The 11,905-nt window shown below is 46.4% G+C and overlaps 2 protein-coding genes across 2 annotated transcripts; one reads left to right on the top strand and one right to left on the bottom strand.

Annotated features, from left to right (window-relative positions):
* Positions 1-5,469: 5,469 nt before the first annotated feature.
* Positions 5,470-9,784, bottom strand: LOC135232663 (protein FRG2-like). Its single transcript, XM_064293143.1, has 3 exons — positions 9,613-9,784; positions 6,184-6,414; positions 5,470-5,879 (listed from the first exon to the last, which is right to left on the bottom strand). The coding sequence occupies exons 1-3, from the start codon at positions 9,782-9,784 to the stop codon at positions 5,470-5,472; spliced, it is 813 nt and encodes a 270-aa protein (XP_064149213.1).
* Positions 9,785-9,987: 203 nt separating this feature from the next.
* LOC135232662 (melanoma antigen preferentially expressed in tumors-like) lies at positions 9,988-11,457 on the top strand. Its single transcript, XM_064293142.1, has one exon. The coding sequence runs from the start codon at positions 9,988-9,990 to the stop codon at positions 11,455-11,457; it is 1,470 nt and encodes a 489-aa protein (XP_064149212.1).
* The last annotated feature ends 448 nt before the right edge of the window (positions 11,458-11,905 follow it).

Raw genomic sequence — 11,905 nt, 5'->3', positions numbered from 1 at the left:
TGCTGCATCCATTTTTTGAACTATCTCAATTGATCAATTCCTGGAGCCTTGTTTTTCGCCAATGTCTTCATTGCAGCTTGGACTTCTTCCTTCAATACCATCGGTTCCTGATCATACGCTATCTCCTGAAGTGTTTGAAAGTCGACAAATCCTTTTTGGTAGTATTCCTGCTTTGTTTAATATTCTCCCCAGAGAATCCTTCGTTATTGCAAGTTGAGGCCTGAATTTTTTCTTCAGTTCTTTCAACTTGAGAAATGCCAAGCTTGTTCTTCCCCTCTCGTTTTCTATCTCCATGTCTTTCACATGTCATGAAAATACTTTGTCTTCTTGAGCCGCCTTTGGAAATTTTCTGTGCAGCTCTTTGACTTCATCATTTCTTCCTTTTGCTTTGGTTACTTGACATTCAAGAGCAAGTTTCAGAGTCTCTTCTGACATCCATTTTGGTCTTTTCTTTCTTTCCTGTCCTTTTATTGGCTTCTTGGTTTCTTCATGTATGATGTCCTTCCGTAACTCATCTGATCTTTGGTCATTAGTGTTCAATGCATCAAATCTATTTTTGAGGTGGTCTCTAAATTCAGGTGGGGTACACTCAAGGTCATACTTTGACTCTCATGGACTTGTTCTAGTTTTCTTTAGTTTTAACTTGAACATGCATACGAACAAGTGATGGTCTGTTCCACAGTCATCTCCTGGCCTTGTCCTGAGGGGTGATATTGAGTTTTTCCATCGTCTGCTTACACAGATGTAGCTGATTTGATTCCTGTGTATTCCATCTGGCAAGGTCCACATGTGTAGATGCCACATCTTTTTTGGTGAAAAAAGGTATTTGCCATGAAGAATTTGCTGGTCTTGCAAAAGTCTGTTAAGGGATCTTCAGCATCATTTCTATCACCAAGGTCATATTTTCCAAGTACTGATCCTTCTTTGTTTCCAACTTTTGCATTCCAATCAACAATAATTATCCATGAATCTGATTGCATGTTTGTTCAATTTCAGACTGCAGAAGTTAGTAAAACTCTTCAGTTTCTTCATCTTTGGCCTTAGTGGTTGGTGCGTAAATTTGAATAGTAGTCGTATTAACTGGTTTCCCTGGTAGACATATGGATTTTATCCTATTACTGACAGCGTTGTCCTTCAGGAAAGATCTTGAAATGTTCTTTTGGACGATGAATGCGAAGAGAAAGACCCTGAATGAGATGGATTGACATGGAATTTACCTCCCTCCCAAATAGGCCGGTTCAGTTTTCGAGTCATCTCAACTCTGATCCTGCAGTCCCCATGTGTGTCAGAGTAGGACTGTGCTCCATAGGGTTTTCAATGACTGATTTTTTTGAAAGTAGGTCACCAGGCTTTTCTTTCAAGGTGCCTCTGCATGGATTCAAACCTTCGACCTTTCAGCTATCAGCTGAATGTATTAGCTGATTGCACCGCCCAGGCACTCCTTCTCCATGCTGCTGTGCAAAGGGGAAAACAACAACAACAAACAGCCATCACCAAGAACACCCTAAACCCATTGCCTTCAGGTCAACTCCAGCTCATAGAGACCCTACAGGACAGAGTTGAACTGCGCCATAGGGTTTTCAAGGCTGTAAATCTTTAAGGAGGCTGACTGCCACATCTTCCCCCCACCCCCAGAGAGGGTAGTGAGTTTTAACTGCCGACAGTTCAGTTAGTAACCAAGTGCTTGACTACTGTGCCACCAAGGCTTCTTACAAAACACCCTAAGACCCACCCAAAATGCTATCTCCTAACCAAAAGCACTTGAACTTTGGGAGTATTTTGAAAAAGTAAATGATGAGACATTCTTGAAGAGGTATTCTGTAGTTGGAGAACCTCCACTGCTGATGTGTCAACATGGTTGAGTGTGTGGCCAGAGAGCGTCAGTGGAGAAGGCGACTGTAACAGCTGAGGAATTTCAGGCTTGAAGAAGTCGATTCTTGGCCAAACTCACATGACACAAACACCTATCTAGACTCCACATACTCCCTGAAGTGTAGGGAGTGCCAGGGCACCTGCTGCGTGTCTCCCTTGGTCCCAGCAGTGAAGGTGTGACACATTCTGGAACTTTCTAGCACTGGGCCCAGTTCTGGGGATGTTTTTATGCTTGTTTTCAGCTGGGACGTTTACATTTCCCATCGAGAATGTGAACATTCGTGGGTGCAAGTTTGTCATTGAACAATTGGAATACAAAAATTTCTGATTATTTCCCCTCTCTGCCCCCCCAAAGCATAACAGAAAATCTTTGGCAAGATATAATTGACATGCCATACAATTCATCTATGTAAATTGTACAATTAAAAGATTTTCTAGTATATTCACAGGATCTTGCAAATGTCACCACACTTTTAGAACATTTTCTTCACTTCAGCAAGATATCCAATGCCCATTAGCCATCAGCCTGCCCTGCCCCATCACCAACTTCTAGAATCCCTCCCTGCTTCCAAAACCAGGATTCTACTTTCTGTCTCTACAGATTTTCCTATTCTGAAACATTTCACGTAAGTGGAATCAGACAATTGTGTCTAGCTTCTTTCACTCAATATTTTTTGAGATTCATCCATGTTGTTGCATGTATCAGTACTTCATTCCATTTTATAGCTGAATAATATCTCATTGTATGGAGACACCACATTTTATTTATCCATTCATCAGTGGACATTTCAGTTGTTTTCAATTTTTGCCTATTTTAAATAGTGCTGCTGTAAATATTTTTGTCCAAGAGTTTATGTGGACATATGCTTTCATTTCTCTTTGGCATATACCTAGGAGTGGAGTTGCTGGGTCATATGGTAACTCTACATTTAACCATTAAAGGAACTATCAGACTTTCCCACAGCAACCGTACAATTTTCTATTCCTTTTAACAGAGTTTGAGGGTTCCAATTTCTCCACATCATTGTCTACACTTGTTATTACCTGACTTTTTAATTATAACAATACTAGTGAAGTGGTATGTCATTGTGGTTTTGATTTGCATTTCCCTCATGGCTAATGATGGCAAGCATTTTTCATCTGCTCACTGGCCTTTTGCATATTGTCTTTGGAGAAATGTTTATTCAGGTCCTTTGCCCATTCCCAAGCTTTAGTATCTCCTGGGTGTGCCAAGCCAAAATTGAAAAATATTACCTTATAAATTTAGCCTGGAAGATTCTAAAACAAAGTGCAATGGGAGAGTAATTAGACCTGCCAGATAGTAAAGTGTAGTGAGAGTAACGAAATCCACCAGCTAAAGAAGAGAAAGGAAAATAAATCAACGAAACAGATTGGGAAGTCTGGAGATAAACTCAACTGTGTGAGAATTTGTGATAAAAATGGGAAAAAATTCTGTGGCAAAAGAGAGATTATTCAGCAAATGGCAAGGAGCCCTGGTGGTGCAAAATGTTAAGTGGTTCACTGCTAAAGAAAAGGTTGACAACTTGAACTGACTCAGCAGCTCTACAGGAGAAAGATCTGGAGATTTCCTTCAAGAAAGATTGTTGTTAAGTGCCATCTAGTGGCCTTCTACTCATAAAAAAATAATTTTTTTTTTCTACTCATAGCGACCCTATAAGACAGAGTAGAAATCCCCTAAAAGGTTTCCAAGGAGCAGTGGATTTGAACTGCTGACTTTTTGGTTAGCAGCTGAGCTGTTAACCACTATTCCACCAGGGCTCCCACCCAAGGAAACTCTATGGGGCACTTTTACTCTGTCACAGATTTCCTATGAGTTGAAATTGACTTGATGACATCCAACAACACAACAAACTTATTGTTTGGCAGAAAATATAAAGGGAGGAATCCAAGGAGAAAGGAGAAATGAAGGGAAGAAGACAAACTGAAGAATACATAGAGAGAGGGAAAGATAGTGTGAACAGAGGAATAGAGAAAGGAAAGGAACTAAGGAAAAAACAGTGGGGAATAGAGAAAAGGGTGGACAGAGGAAAAAACTACAACTGCTGTGAAGTCAATTCTGACTCATGGTGACCCCATGTACTGGAGTAGAACTGCTCCACAGGGTTTTCTTGGCTTGTGGAGCTGCTGGGTAAGCTCAAATCATTTGTATCACTGAGGAACAATTGCATTATAAGAAAATTAAAAGGCAAAGGACAAAAAATTACCTCAATATTTTAATTTATTTTTCCTTTATTACAATCCTATATGTATCTATACGATGAAAGATTCATGCTCCCAGTGTAAAAGGCAAATAGAAAATTGGTATCGAATACATAAAATAAAATATAACGATATGTGAAACCAATAAGAATATCTGTCTATTTAATGTTCTATAATAAAAGAGGATAAATTGAAATCTATAAAATTTAAGAAAATGTCATACTAGGCCAAGAATAGTAGCCAGCAGTTGACTGCAAAATAAATCCATATGGTCAGTAAGCATTGAATAATCCTCGACTTAGGTTTACATAAAGGAAATGAAAATTGAACGACAATGACATGGTCATTTCACTCATCAACCTGAAAAACATAAGGCTTCCACAACTGTAAATCTTTATGGGAACAGACTGCCTGATCTTTCTCCCGTGGAGTGACTGGTGGGTTTTGATTGCTGACCTTTTTGGGTTAGCAGCCGAGGGCTTTATCTACTGTGCTACGAGGGCTCCTATTACAAGAATTTACAAGTCATCACAAAATGGAGTATAATTTTAACAAATCACAAAAGGGAGACTATTTCACAGAAATCATGCCATAGTTCCAGGCGCTGTCACTGAAGAAGATTGAGTCGGGCTGCCCTAATTCCTGCAGTATCATCCTCAGCTCAGACAGCAACCCTCGAAGATTTCCCAGGTCGAGATAATTTCTTGGATGCCCAGGAAACATTCCAGTGGGGCGGGAAACATTCCGAGTCTGAACTTGCTCAGCCGGAGGGTGTGCCACAACAGGCCCTCCAAGACAGCCCTGGAGACTGGGTTTCCACTGAAGTTGAAGGTGCTGGGTGGGAGCAGTATCCCAGGGCAAGGAGGTTGGTGGTGAGCTGGGAGTTGGTGATCTCACACCCATCAAAGCTTGGGTAGTGGAAGGTGCCTGAGGTTCTTTCTAGCAGATCTTGGAGGAACTCAGGTTGACGTCACTCGAACTCAGGTACCTTAAATGGGTGGTGTTTGGGGACAAGGACAGGCATGTCAAGTTGGACTCCAAAAGCCAGTAATTAGTTACTCAGATGGTCTCTAAGAGGGTCTTCAGGCACCTGTTCCAGGTGACACTTAATGAAGAGGACAGAGTCCAGGTGGTTTTGGCTTTTCCTATGTCCACCTCAGGTTCCATAATTTACTAAACCAGCCTGTAATTGCCATTCCAGATTTTTGGAAGACTCTGAGAAGTACCAGGTCTTTATTCTCACTCCAAGCTCTGGATCTTCTGATGAACAGTGTTGAGGGCACCCCAGTTCAAGCCTAGTTCGTCCACTGGCAGCATCAGCAGATCCCCATCTTGGGAAAGAGTGAATTCTGTCCCTGTAGGTAGAGGTCCCAGCTTCTAATCCTGGGCTGGGTCCCTGGAGCCAGGCAGTGGTTCAGGGTTGAGCCAACCCTCAGCAGGGAAGACATATGCCGCCTCGGTGGCCATGGTGTAGAAGGTTTGGGTTGCTGTGTACAGCTGCCCCCGGAGCTGGGCGAGCACCTCGAGCTCCTCCCAGGTCAGCGGGGCCTGTGCCTGCTGGGCCCAAACCTGGGCCACATCCTGGTAAATGGCCTCAGACAGAGCCCGCAGGGAGGTTACCAGGCATCTCCGAAGTGGTGGTGGCTGGTCTCCTGGGGACCAGACTCTGGGCCGCTTCCTTCGCTTGGAATGCGTCTTCGAGTGTTTCCCATGGTGGGTACTCTGGGTCTCATCTCCAGCATCAGGACCCTTTTCATCCTTCTTTCTGGAGTTCAATGGAGAGACCCCTGTGGGGAAAGCATGTGGGTAAGGGCCTAACTGGTAACCAAAGAGGCGGCAGTATGAACCCACCCAGAGGCACCTTGGAAAACAATGGCTGGTGATCAGCTTCCAAAAGGGTTACAGCCTTGAAAGCCTATGCACCACAGTACTACTTTACACATGTAGGTTAACTATGAAATGGAATCAACTGAATAGCCACAGATTTTTTTTTGTTTGTCCACAAAAAGAAACCCAACCAACAATGCATGACTCTGTATGCCCAACTCCACCTTTCCCTCCATCCTCCTTACAAAAAGCCCAAGTCCTTACCTTGCCTCTGGGTGCTGCTCTCATTTGGCTGAGAAGAGAGTGTCTTGCCTTTTCCTTTAAACAGTTTCTCCTCTTTATCTGAACCTTTTTCTTTTAAGGAGTGGGGCAGTGACTCCAGAGCAGGGGTGGTCAAGGCCTTGTACTGAAGCAAACTCTGGTTTGTGAAGTCCAAGTGACTGGGTGGGCTCCAGCTGTTCTTGCTGATGAATCTGCTCCTAAATGGATCCTGATCTGTGGTTGGCAGGGTGGTTTTGATCAGAACTCAGGGAGAGCCAAGGTGGTGACTTCAGTGCTCCAGGTTCTGGGTCCCTCCTTAGCTCCTCAGAAACCTTTAGAGTCCTTTCTGGTCACATTCCTCCCCTTTCAACTCCTGCTTGTAGAAGCTGGCAAGTCTCAGGTTCTTGGTTTAGGCTTCAGGCTGGAGGCTTCTCCTGACTCAGGTAGTTGCAGGTGCCGATGAACCCAAGATGGGTACTTGTGATGGCAGAACGAAGGCTCATGTCTCAAGAAACAGAGGTCCAACTTTGAGGGGCGGGACTCAGGATCCAGAGTGAAGGGAGCCTTGCTGGAACATCTGTGTATATACTGAAGGCAGGCCATACCCCCAAGGAAATCCCCTTTCAACTGATTGGCTCCTCTTAGCAGATCTCATCAAGGATGTGATTACGTTGTATTAGATCCCATCATGGGGGGGGGGATTATATTACTTCAGATCTCATCATGTAGGTGGTTACATTGTTATGCCAAAATACATCATAATTGCTGAACTGATATCCAACGCAGCCAGGAGCTGCTTATCCATTAGCAAGCAAGACTGCTGCTCCTGGCCATTAGGAAAGAAAACCTGAAGTGATAGTGATGGGTGTGGCTCAATTAGTAGCTGCTCAGGTCAAGCAGAAATTTCTCCCTCCTGTCCATTGTTCTCAAAGACTTTTGTGAGGTTCAATCAAGTCAAACCCAATGTACTAGCCTACGTGCCAAAAAAAAAAGAAAGAAAGAAAATGCAACTTGCCTTACTGAGCCTATGCACCGTGATAACCTACGCAGTCCTTGTTCTTATGTACTTCCTTGTGAGAGATGGTATAAAAGCTTCTGCCTGCCTTCATTCGGGAGCTTGATTTGAGGTATACACATCCTTGCTCCTTGCCTGCATACTTGCAATAAATGCTCTTCCTTCCTCTTCACATTGGTTTCTCTTTATTGATGAGAAGCTGCACTGAGCAGGAACTGCCTTGGGTAATAAAATCCGGAAGAACCACGGCCCAGCCATGTTGACACACAACCTTAACATCACAGTTCCCTCAGTTGAAGGTTGTTCATCAAATGAAAGCCTCATTTGTTCCCTGTCCTGGAAAGTAATGGACCTGGCTAGTGTGAACAGGTCCCAGGAGCCACTCACTTTCCCCTCCTGGATACAGCCTAGCGGCACCATTTTCAAGATCTTGCAAATACATAGGAGTGGCATATCAACAAACTCCAGCTTCCTACAGCACAAGGGGTGCAGACCTCTTCTCTGCTTGACCATCTTAATGAGGACAGTGAGGAATTCATTCACATGTGGATGGCTTTAAGAGAAACGTATTCTCTCACAGTTTAGGAGGCTACAAGTCCAGATTCAGGGTGCCAGCTACAGGATAAGGTTCTCTGTCTGTCACCTCTGGGGAGAAGGTCCTCACCATCGATCCTTCCCTGGGTCCAAGAGTTTCTCAGAGAAGGGACTCCGGGTCAAAAGAATTGACTCAGGATACAACCTAATCCAGTAGTTGAGTCCTGCCTCATTAAAATAACTGCCTCTAATCCCACCTCATTAACATCTTGGAGGGTAGGATTTACAAAACAAAGTATAATCACATCGTATCACAAAATAGAGGACAACCAAGCAAGCCTGGGAATCATGGCCTAGCCAAGTTGACACATATTTTGGGGGTAGCAGGGGAGGAGACACATTTGGATCCATGACAAGGACTTAATGGATTTTGAAGATGAAAGAAATGTTGAAGAATAAAGACATAATGAGGAAGAGGAAGGGGAAAATAGTGAAAAGATTAGCTGGAGTGTTTCCTCAACTAACTTGGGGACTTCATGTGCTCGAAAATGTGGACCGAAATGTTTATGAATTTGCTACAGTCGATAGGCATATCGACTGTAGCAAATTCAGGAAAGAGTGAGTTGTTTCAGTGAAATATATGTAGGAAAAAAAAGGATCATACGGAAAACTTTCACTAATTTTCTGACTAGAAACAGCACGACCGTTCCCAGGGATAATCCAGATGATCCCGAAACTTCCAGAAGTGGAGTTATTTCAAATGGTGATGACATTTCTCGTCAGAAAATGAATGAGAAAAAAATTAGGGAGTTACGGAGACCATGGTATGATGAACTATGCTTGACCAGAGAGGACCGTGCTGGTTAAGTTGGTGTGTGAACTTAGCTGGGCCGTGATTGTCAGTGATTTGATAGATAGCTTTTAGTTTGCTAGTGATGTAATAATGCAACGACCTCCATGATGAGATCTAATACAAGGCAATCTCCTCCATGATGAGATACAATATGATGTAACTACTTCTGTGATGAGATCTACCATGAGCAGAGGATCAGTTGAAAGGGGGATTTGTTGCGGGGGGGGGTTAAATACCAGGATGTTCCTGCAAGGATCTCTTCACTCAGAATCCTGCAACCAGCTCTTCACCACCTCACCTCTAGGTCTTGGAACTTGAGACAGCTGTCTGTGGTCGTACCTGCTGATGTTGGATTCATGAGAGAAGAGGAAGGAGATAGACTGTCAAAACATTTGACCCTGAAAGGGTTAGCTGGGGTGTTTCCTCAACTAAATCGGGGGCTGCATGGGCCAGAAAATGTGGACCCAAATGCCGATCGATTTGATAGAGTTGACAGATTCATGAAACAGGGAAACGTTTTCGTGACATACGTGTGGGGAAAAAAGAAATAAGGCCCCTAGCGAAAACTCTCACTCGTTTTCTGACTAGAAACCCCACGACCGTTCCCCGGGATAACCCAGATGATGGTGAAACTTCCACAAGTTCAAAGGGGAATGTCTTTTCTACTCAGAAAAAGAGTGAGAGGAAAAGGAGGGAGCCGCTGAGGCCATCCTAGGACGATGTAGGCTTGACCGGTGGGGAATGGTGTTGGGTAAGGTGGTGTGCGAACTGAGCTGTGCCGTGATCCTGAGTAGTTCGGTAGATCGTTTCTTGTTTGGCAGTTCCATACTAACGCAATCATGTCCATGATGAGATGGAAGATTACGTACTGACTTCGGTGATGAGATCTGCCATGAGCAGCCAATCAGTTGAGAGGGGGATTTGTTGGAGGGGGGTGTGTGTGCGTGTGTGTGAGTGGCCTGCCTCCAGTATATAGGGGGCTGTTCGTGCAAGGCTGCCTTCACTCAGGATCCTGCATCCAGCTCGTCACCAGCTGCCCTGCGGTTCTTGGGACTTGAGACAGCCAGCGGCGGTCTTCCCTGCTGACGTCGGATTCCTGCTCCTTCGCGGCCCGTGAGCCTGTTGCAGCGATCTGGCCAGCAGATCTTGGGTTCTTCAGCCCCTCCAGCTACGAGAATCAGGAGAAGCCTCCAGCCTGACATCTGACCCACGAACTTTGGACTTGCCAGACCCTACCACCGTGGCTTGAAAGCAGACAGGTTTCTTTCTAAAGGCTTCTGAGGAGCTAAGGAGGGACCCAGAACACGGAGTGCTGGAGTCATCACCTTGGCTCTCCCCGAGGCCTTAGAAGACCCTTCCCGCCCAGCCCAGGTCAGGATTGCTTTTGGAGCACATATCGATCGGCATGAGCAGCCGAAGCCCAGCCAGGCTCTTGGACCTTGCCAACCAGAGCCTGCTGCAGAACGAAGCCTTGGCCGTTGCCTCTCTGGAGTCACTGCCCGCGCAACTCTTCCTGCCCTTGTTCCTGGAGGCTGTTGCTGGGAGACACAGCGAGACTCTGAAGGCAATGGTGCGGGCCTGGCCCTTCAGCCACCTTGCCCTGGGGGCTCTGATGAAGGCTCAGCAGCCTCAGCAGGACATCTTAAAAGCTGCGCTGGATGGGCTCGATGACCTGCTTGCCCACAAGATCCGCCCCAGAAGATGGAAGCTGAAAGTGCTGGATTTACGGCTGAATGCTAATACCAACTTCTGGGACGTAGCGCCTAGAACCTGGGACTGGTCCTCTGTGCGCTCGTTGGAGGAGCCGGAGGCCGCCCAGCCTAAGACGAAGAGGCCAAAAGTGGACGACTCAAGGAAGGAGGAGAAAGAGCTCTTGGCCCCTGTGCAGGTGCTCCTAGAAGACTTTTGTCTCCAGAAAGCCACCCCCGATGAATTCCTCACCTTCCTCATGAAGAGGGTCAAGCAGGGAAAAGGTCTGCCACAGCTGTGCTGTAGGAAGCTGGAGTTTCTTGATATGCCACTCGGACACATTCAGAAGATCCTGAGAATGGTGCAGCTGGACTGTGTCCAAGAGGTAGAAGTGAATGGCCACTGGGACCTGCTCACCCTGGACAGCTTTGCTCCTCACCTCAGCCAGATGGTGAATGTGAGCAGACTGCGCGTCTCTCACATCATGACGATCTCCTTCATTCCCTGGGCGGCGGACGAAGTGGACAAGCTACTTTCCCAGTTCAGCGCTCAGTTGCTCAGTCTGCACCAGCTCCAGGAGCTCCACCTAGACTCTGTCTTCTTCCTGGAAGGCCGCCTAGACCAGGTGCTCAGGTGCCTGAAGAGCCCTTTGGTGACCCTCTCGCTGACTAATTGCTTGCTTTTGGAGTCTGACTTGACCCACCTGGCGTCCTGCCTGAGCACCAGCCACCTAAAAAAAAGGTACCTGAATTTGAGTGAGGTCAACATGATGGCCTTAAGTCCCGAGTTCCTCCAAGTTGTGCTAGAGAGAGCCTCAGCCACCCTCCACCGCCTGGCATTAGATGGGTGCGGGATCAGGGACTCCCAGCTCATGTCCATCTTGCCTGCTCTGGCCCACTGCTCCCAGCTCACCAGCTTCAGCTTCCGTGGAAACCCAGTCTCCGTGGCGGCCCTGCAGAGCCTGCTGCGGCACACCGTCCTGCTGAGCAGGTTCAGACTCGGACTTTTTCCTGTCCCTCTGGAGTGCTATGTGGGCCTCCAAGGCACCGTCGACCTGGGCAATCTTCGACGCTCTCTGGCTGAGCTGAGACTGATACTGCAGGACGTAGGGCGGCCCAATTCGGTCTTATTGTTCAGCGACAGCGCCTGGACCTATGATGTGATTCTCCTCTATTGCGTGGCCTGATGTCATTTTCACTTGTGCTTTAGACGAGGGCTTGCAGGGCGGATGTGTTTCTCACTAAAGAATTCGTACACATATTGTGCTGTGACATTTATCGCCAAGCCCATAGCACGTCAACACTCTCCCTTTCTCCACCTCGGGTATCCCTTTACCGGCTCTCCTGTCACCCCCTGCCTTCTCATTCGTGCCCCTGGACTGGTGTGCCCATTTGGTCTCCTTTGGTTTGAGGGTCAGTGGAATCTTTGGCTGAGGGGTGAACTTCGGGAGTGACTTCCATACTGAGTTGAAAGGGTGTCCGGGGGCCATCGTCTCGGGGTTGTTCTAGCCTAGTAGCCTTGAAGTCCAAATTCAGGGCACCAGCTCCGGGGAAGGCTTTCTCCCTCTGTTGGCTCTGGAGGAAGATCCTTGTCATCAGTCTTCCCTTGGCCTGGGAGTTTGTCCGTGCAGGAAC

This window comes from Loxodonta africana, chromosome 11 (assembly GCF_030014295.1).
Source record: "Loxodonta africana isolate mLoxAfr1 chromosome 11, mLoxAfr1.hap2, whole genome shotgun sequence".
NCBI lineage: Eukaryota > Metazoa > Chordata > Mammalia > Proboscidea > Elephantidae > Loxodonta > Loxodonta africana.
The sequence above is the reverse complement of the archived record's forward strand: the minus strand, read 5'-3'. Positions and strand labels throughout refer to the sequence as shown.

Coding starts and splice junctions, on each gene's coding strand:
- LOC135232663 (XM_064293143.1), bottom strand. CDS start 9,784: ATGTCAGGCTGGAGGCTTCTCCTGATTCTCGTAGCTGGAGGGGCTGAA. Junction 6,415..9,612: donor CAAGAACCGCAGGGCAGCTG/GTGACGAGCTGG, acceptor TGCCAACCACAG/ATCAGGATCCATTTAGGAGC. Junction 5,880..6,183: donor GAGCAGCACCCAGAGGCAAG/GTAAGGACTTGG, acceptor CTTTCCCCACAG/GGGTCTCTCCATTGAACTCC.
- LOC135232662 (XM_064293142.1), top strand. CDS start 9,988: ATGAGCAGCCGAAGCCCAGCCAGGCTCTTGGACCTTGCCAACCAGAGC.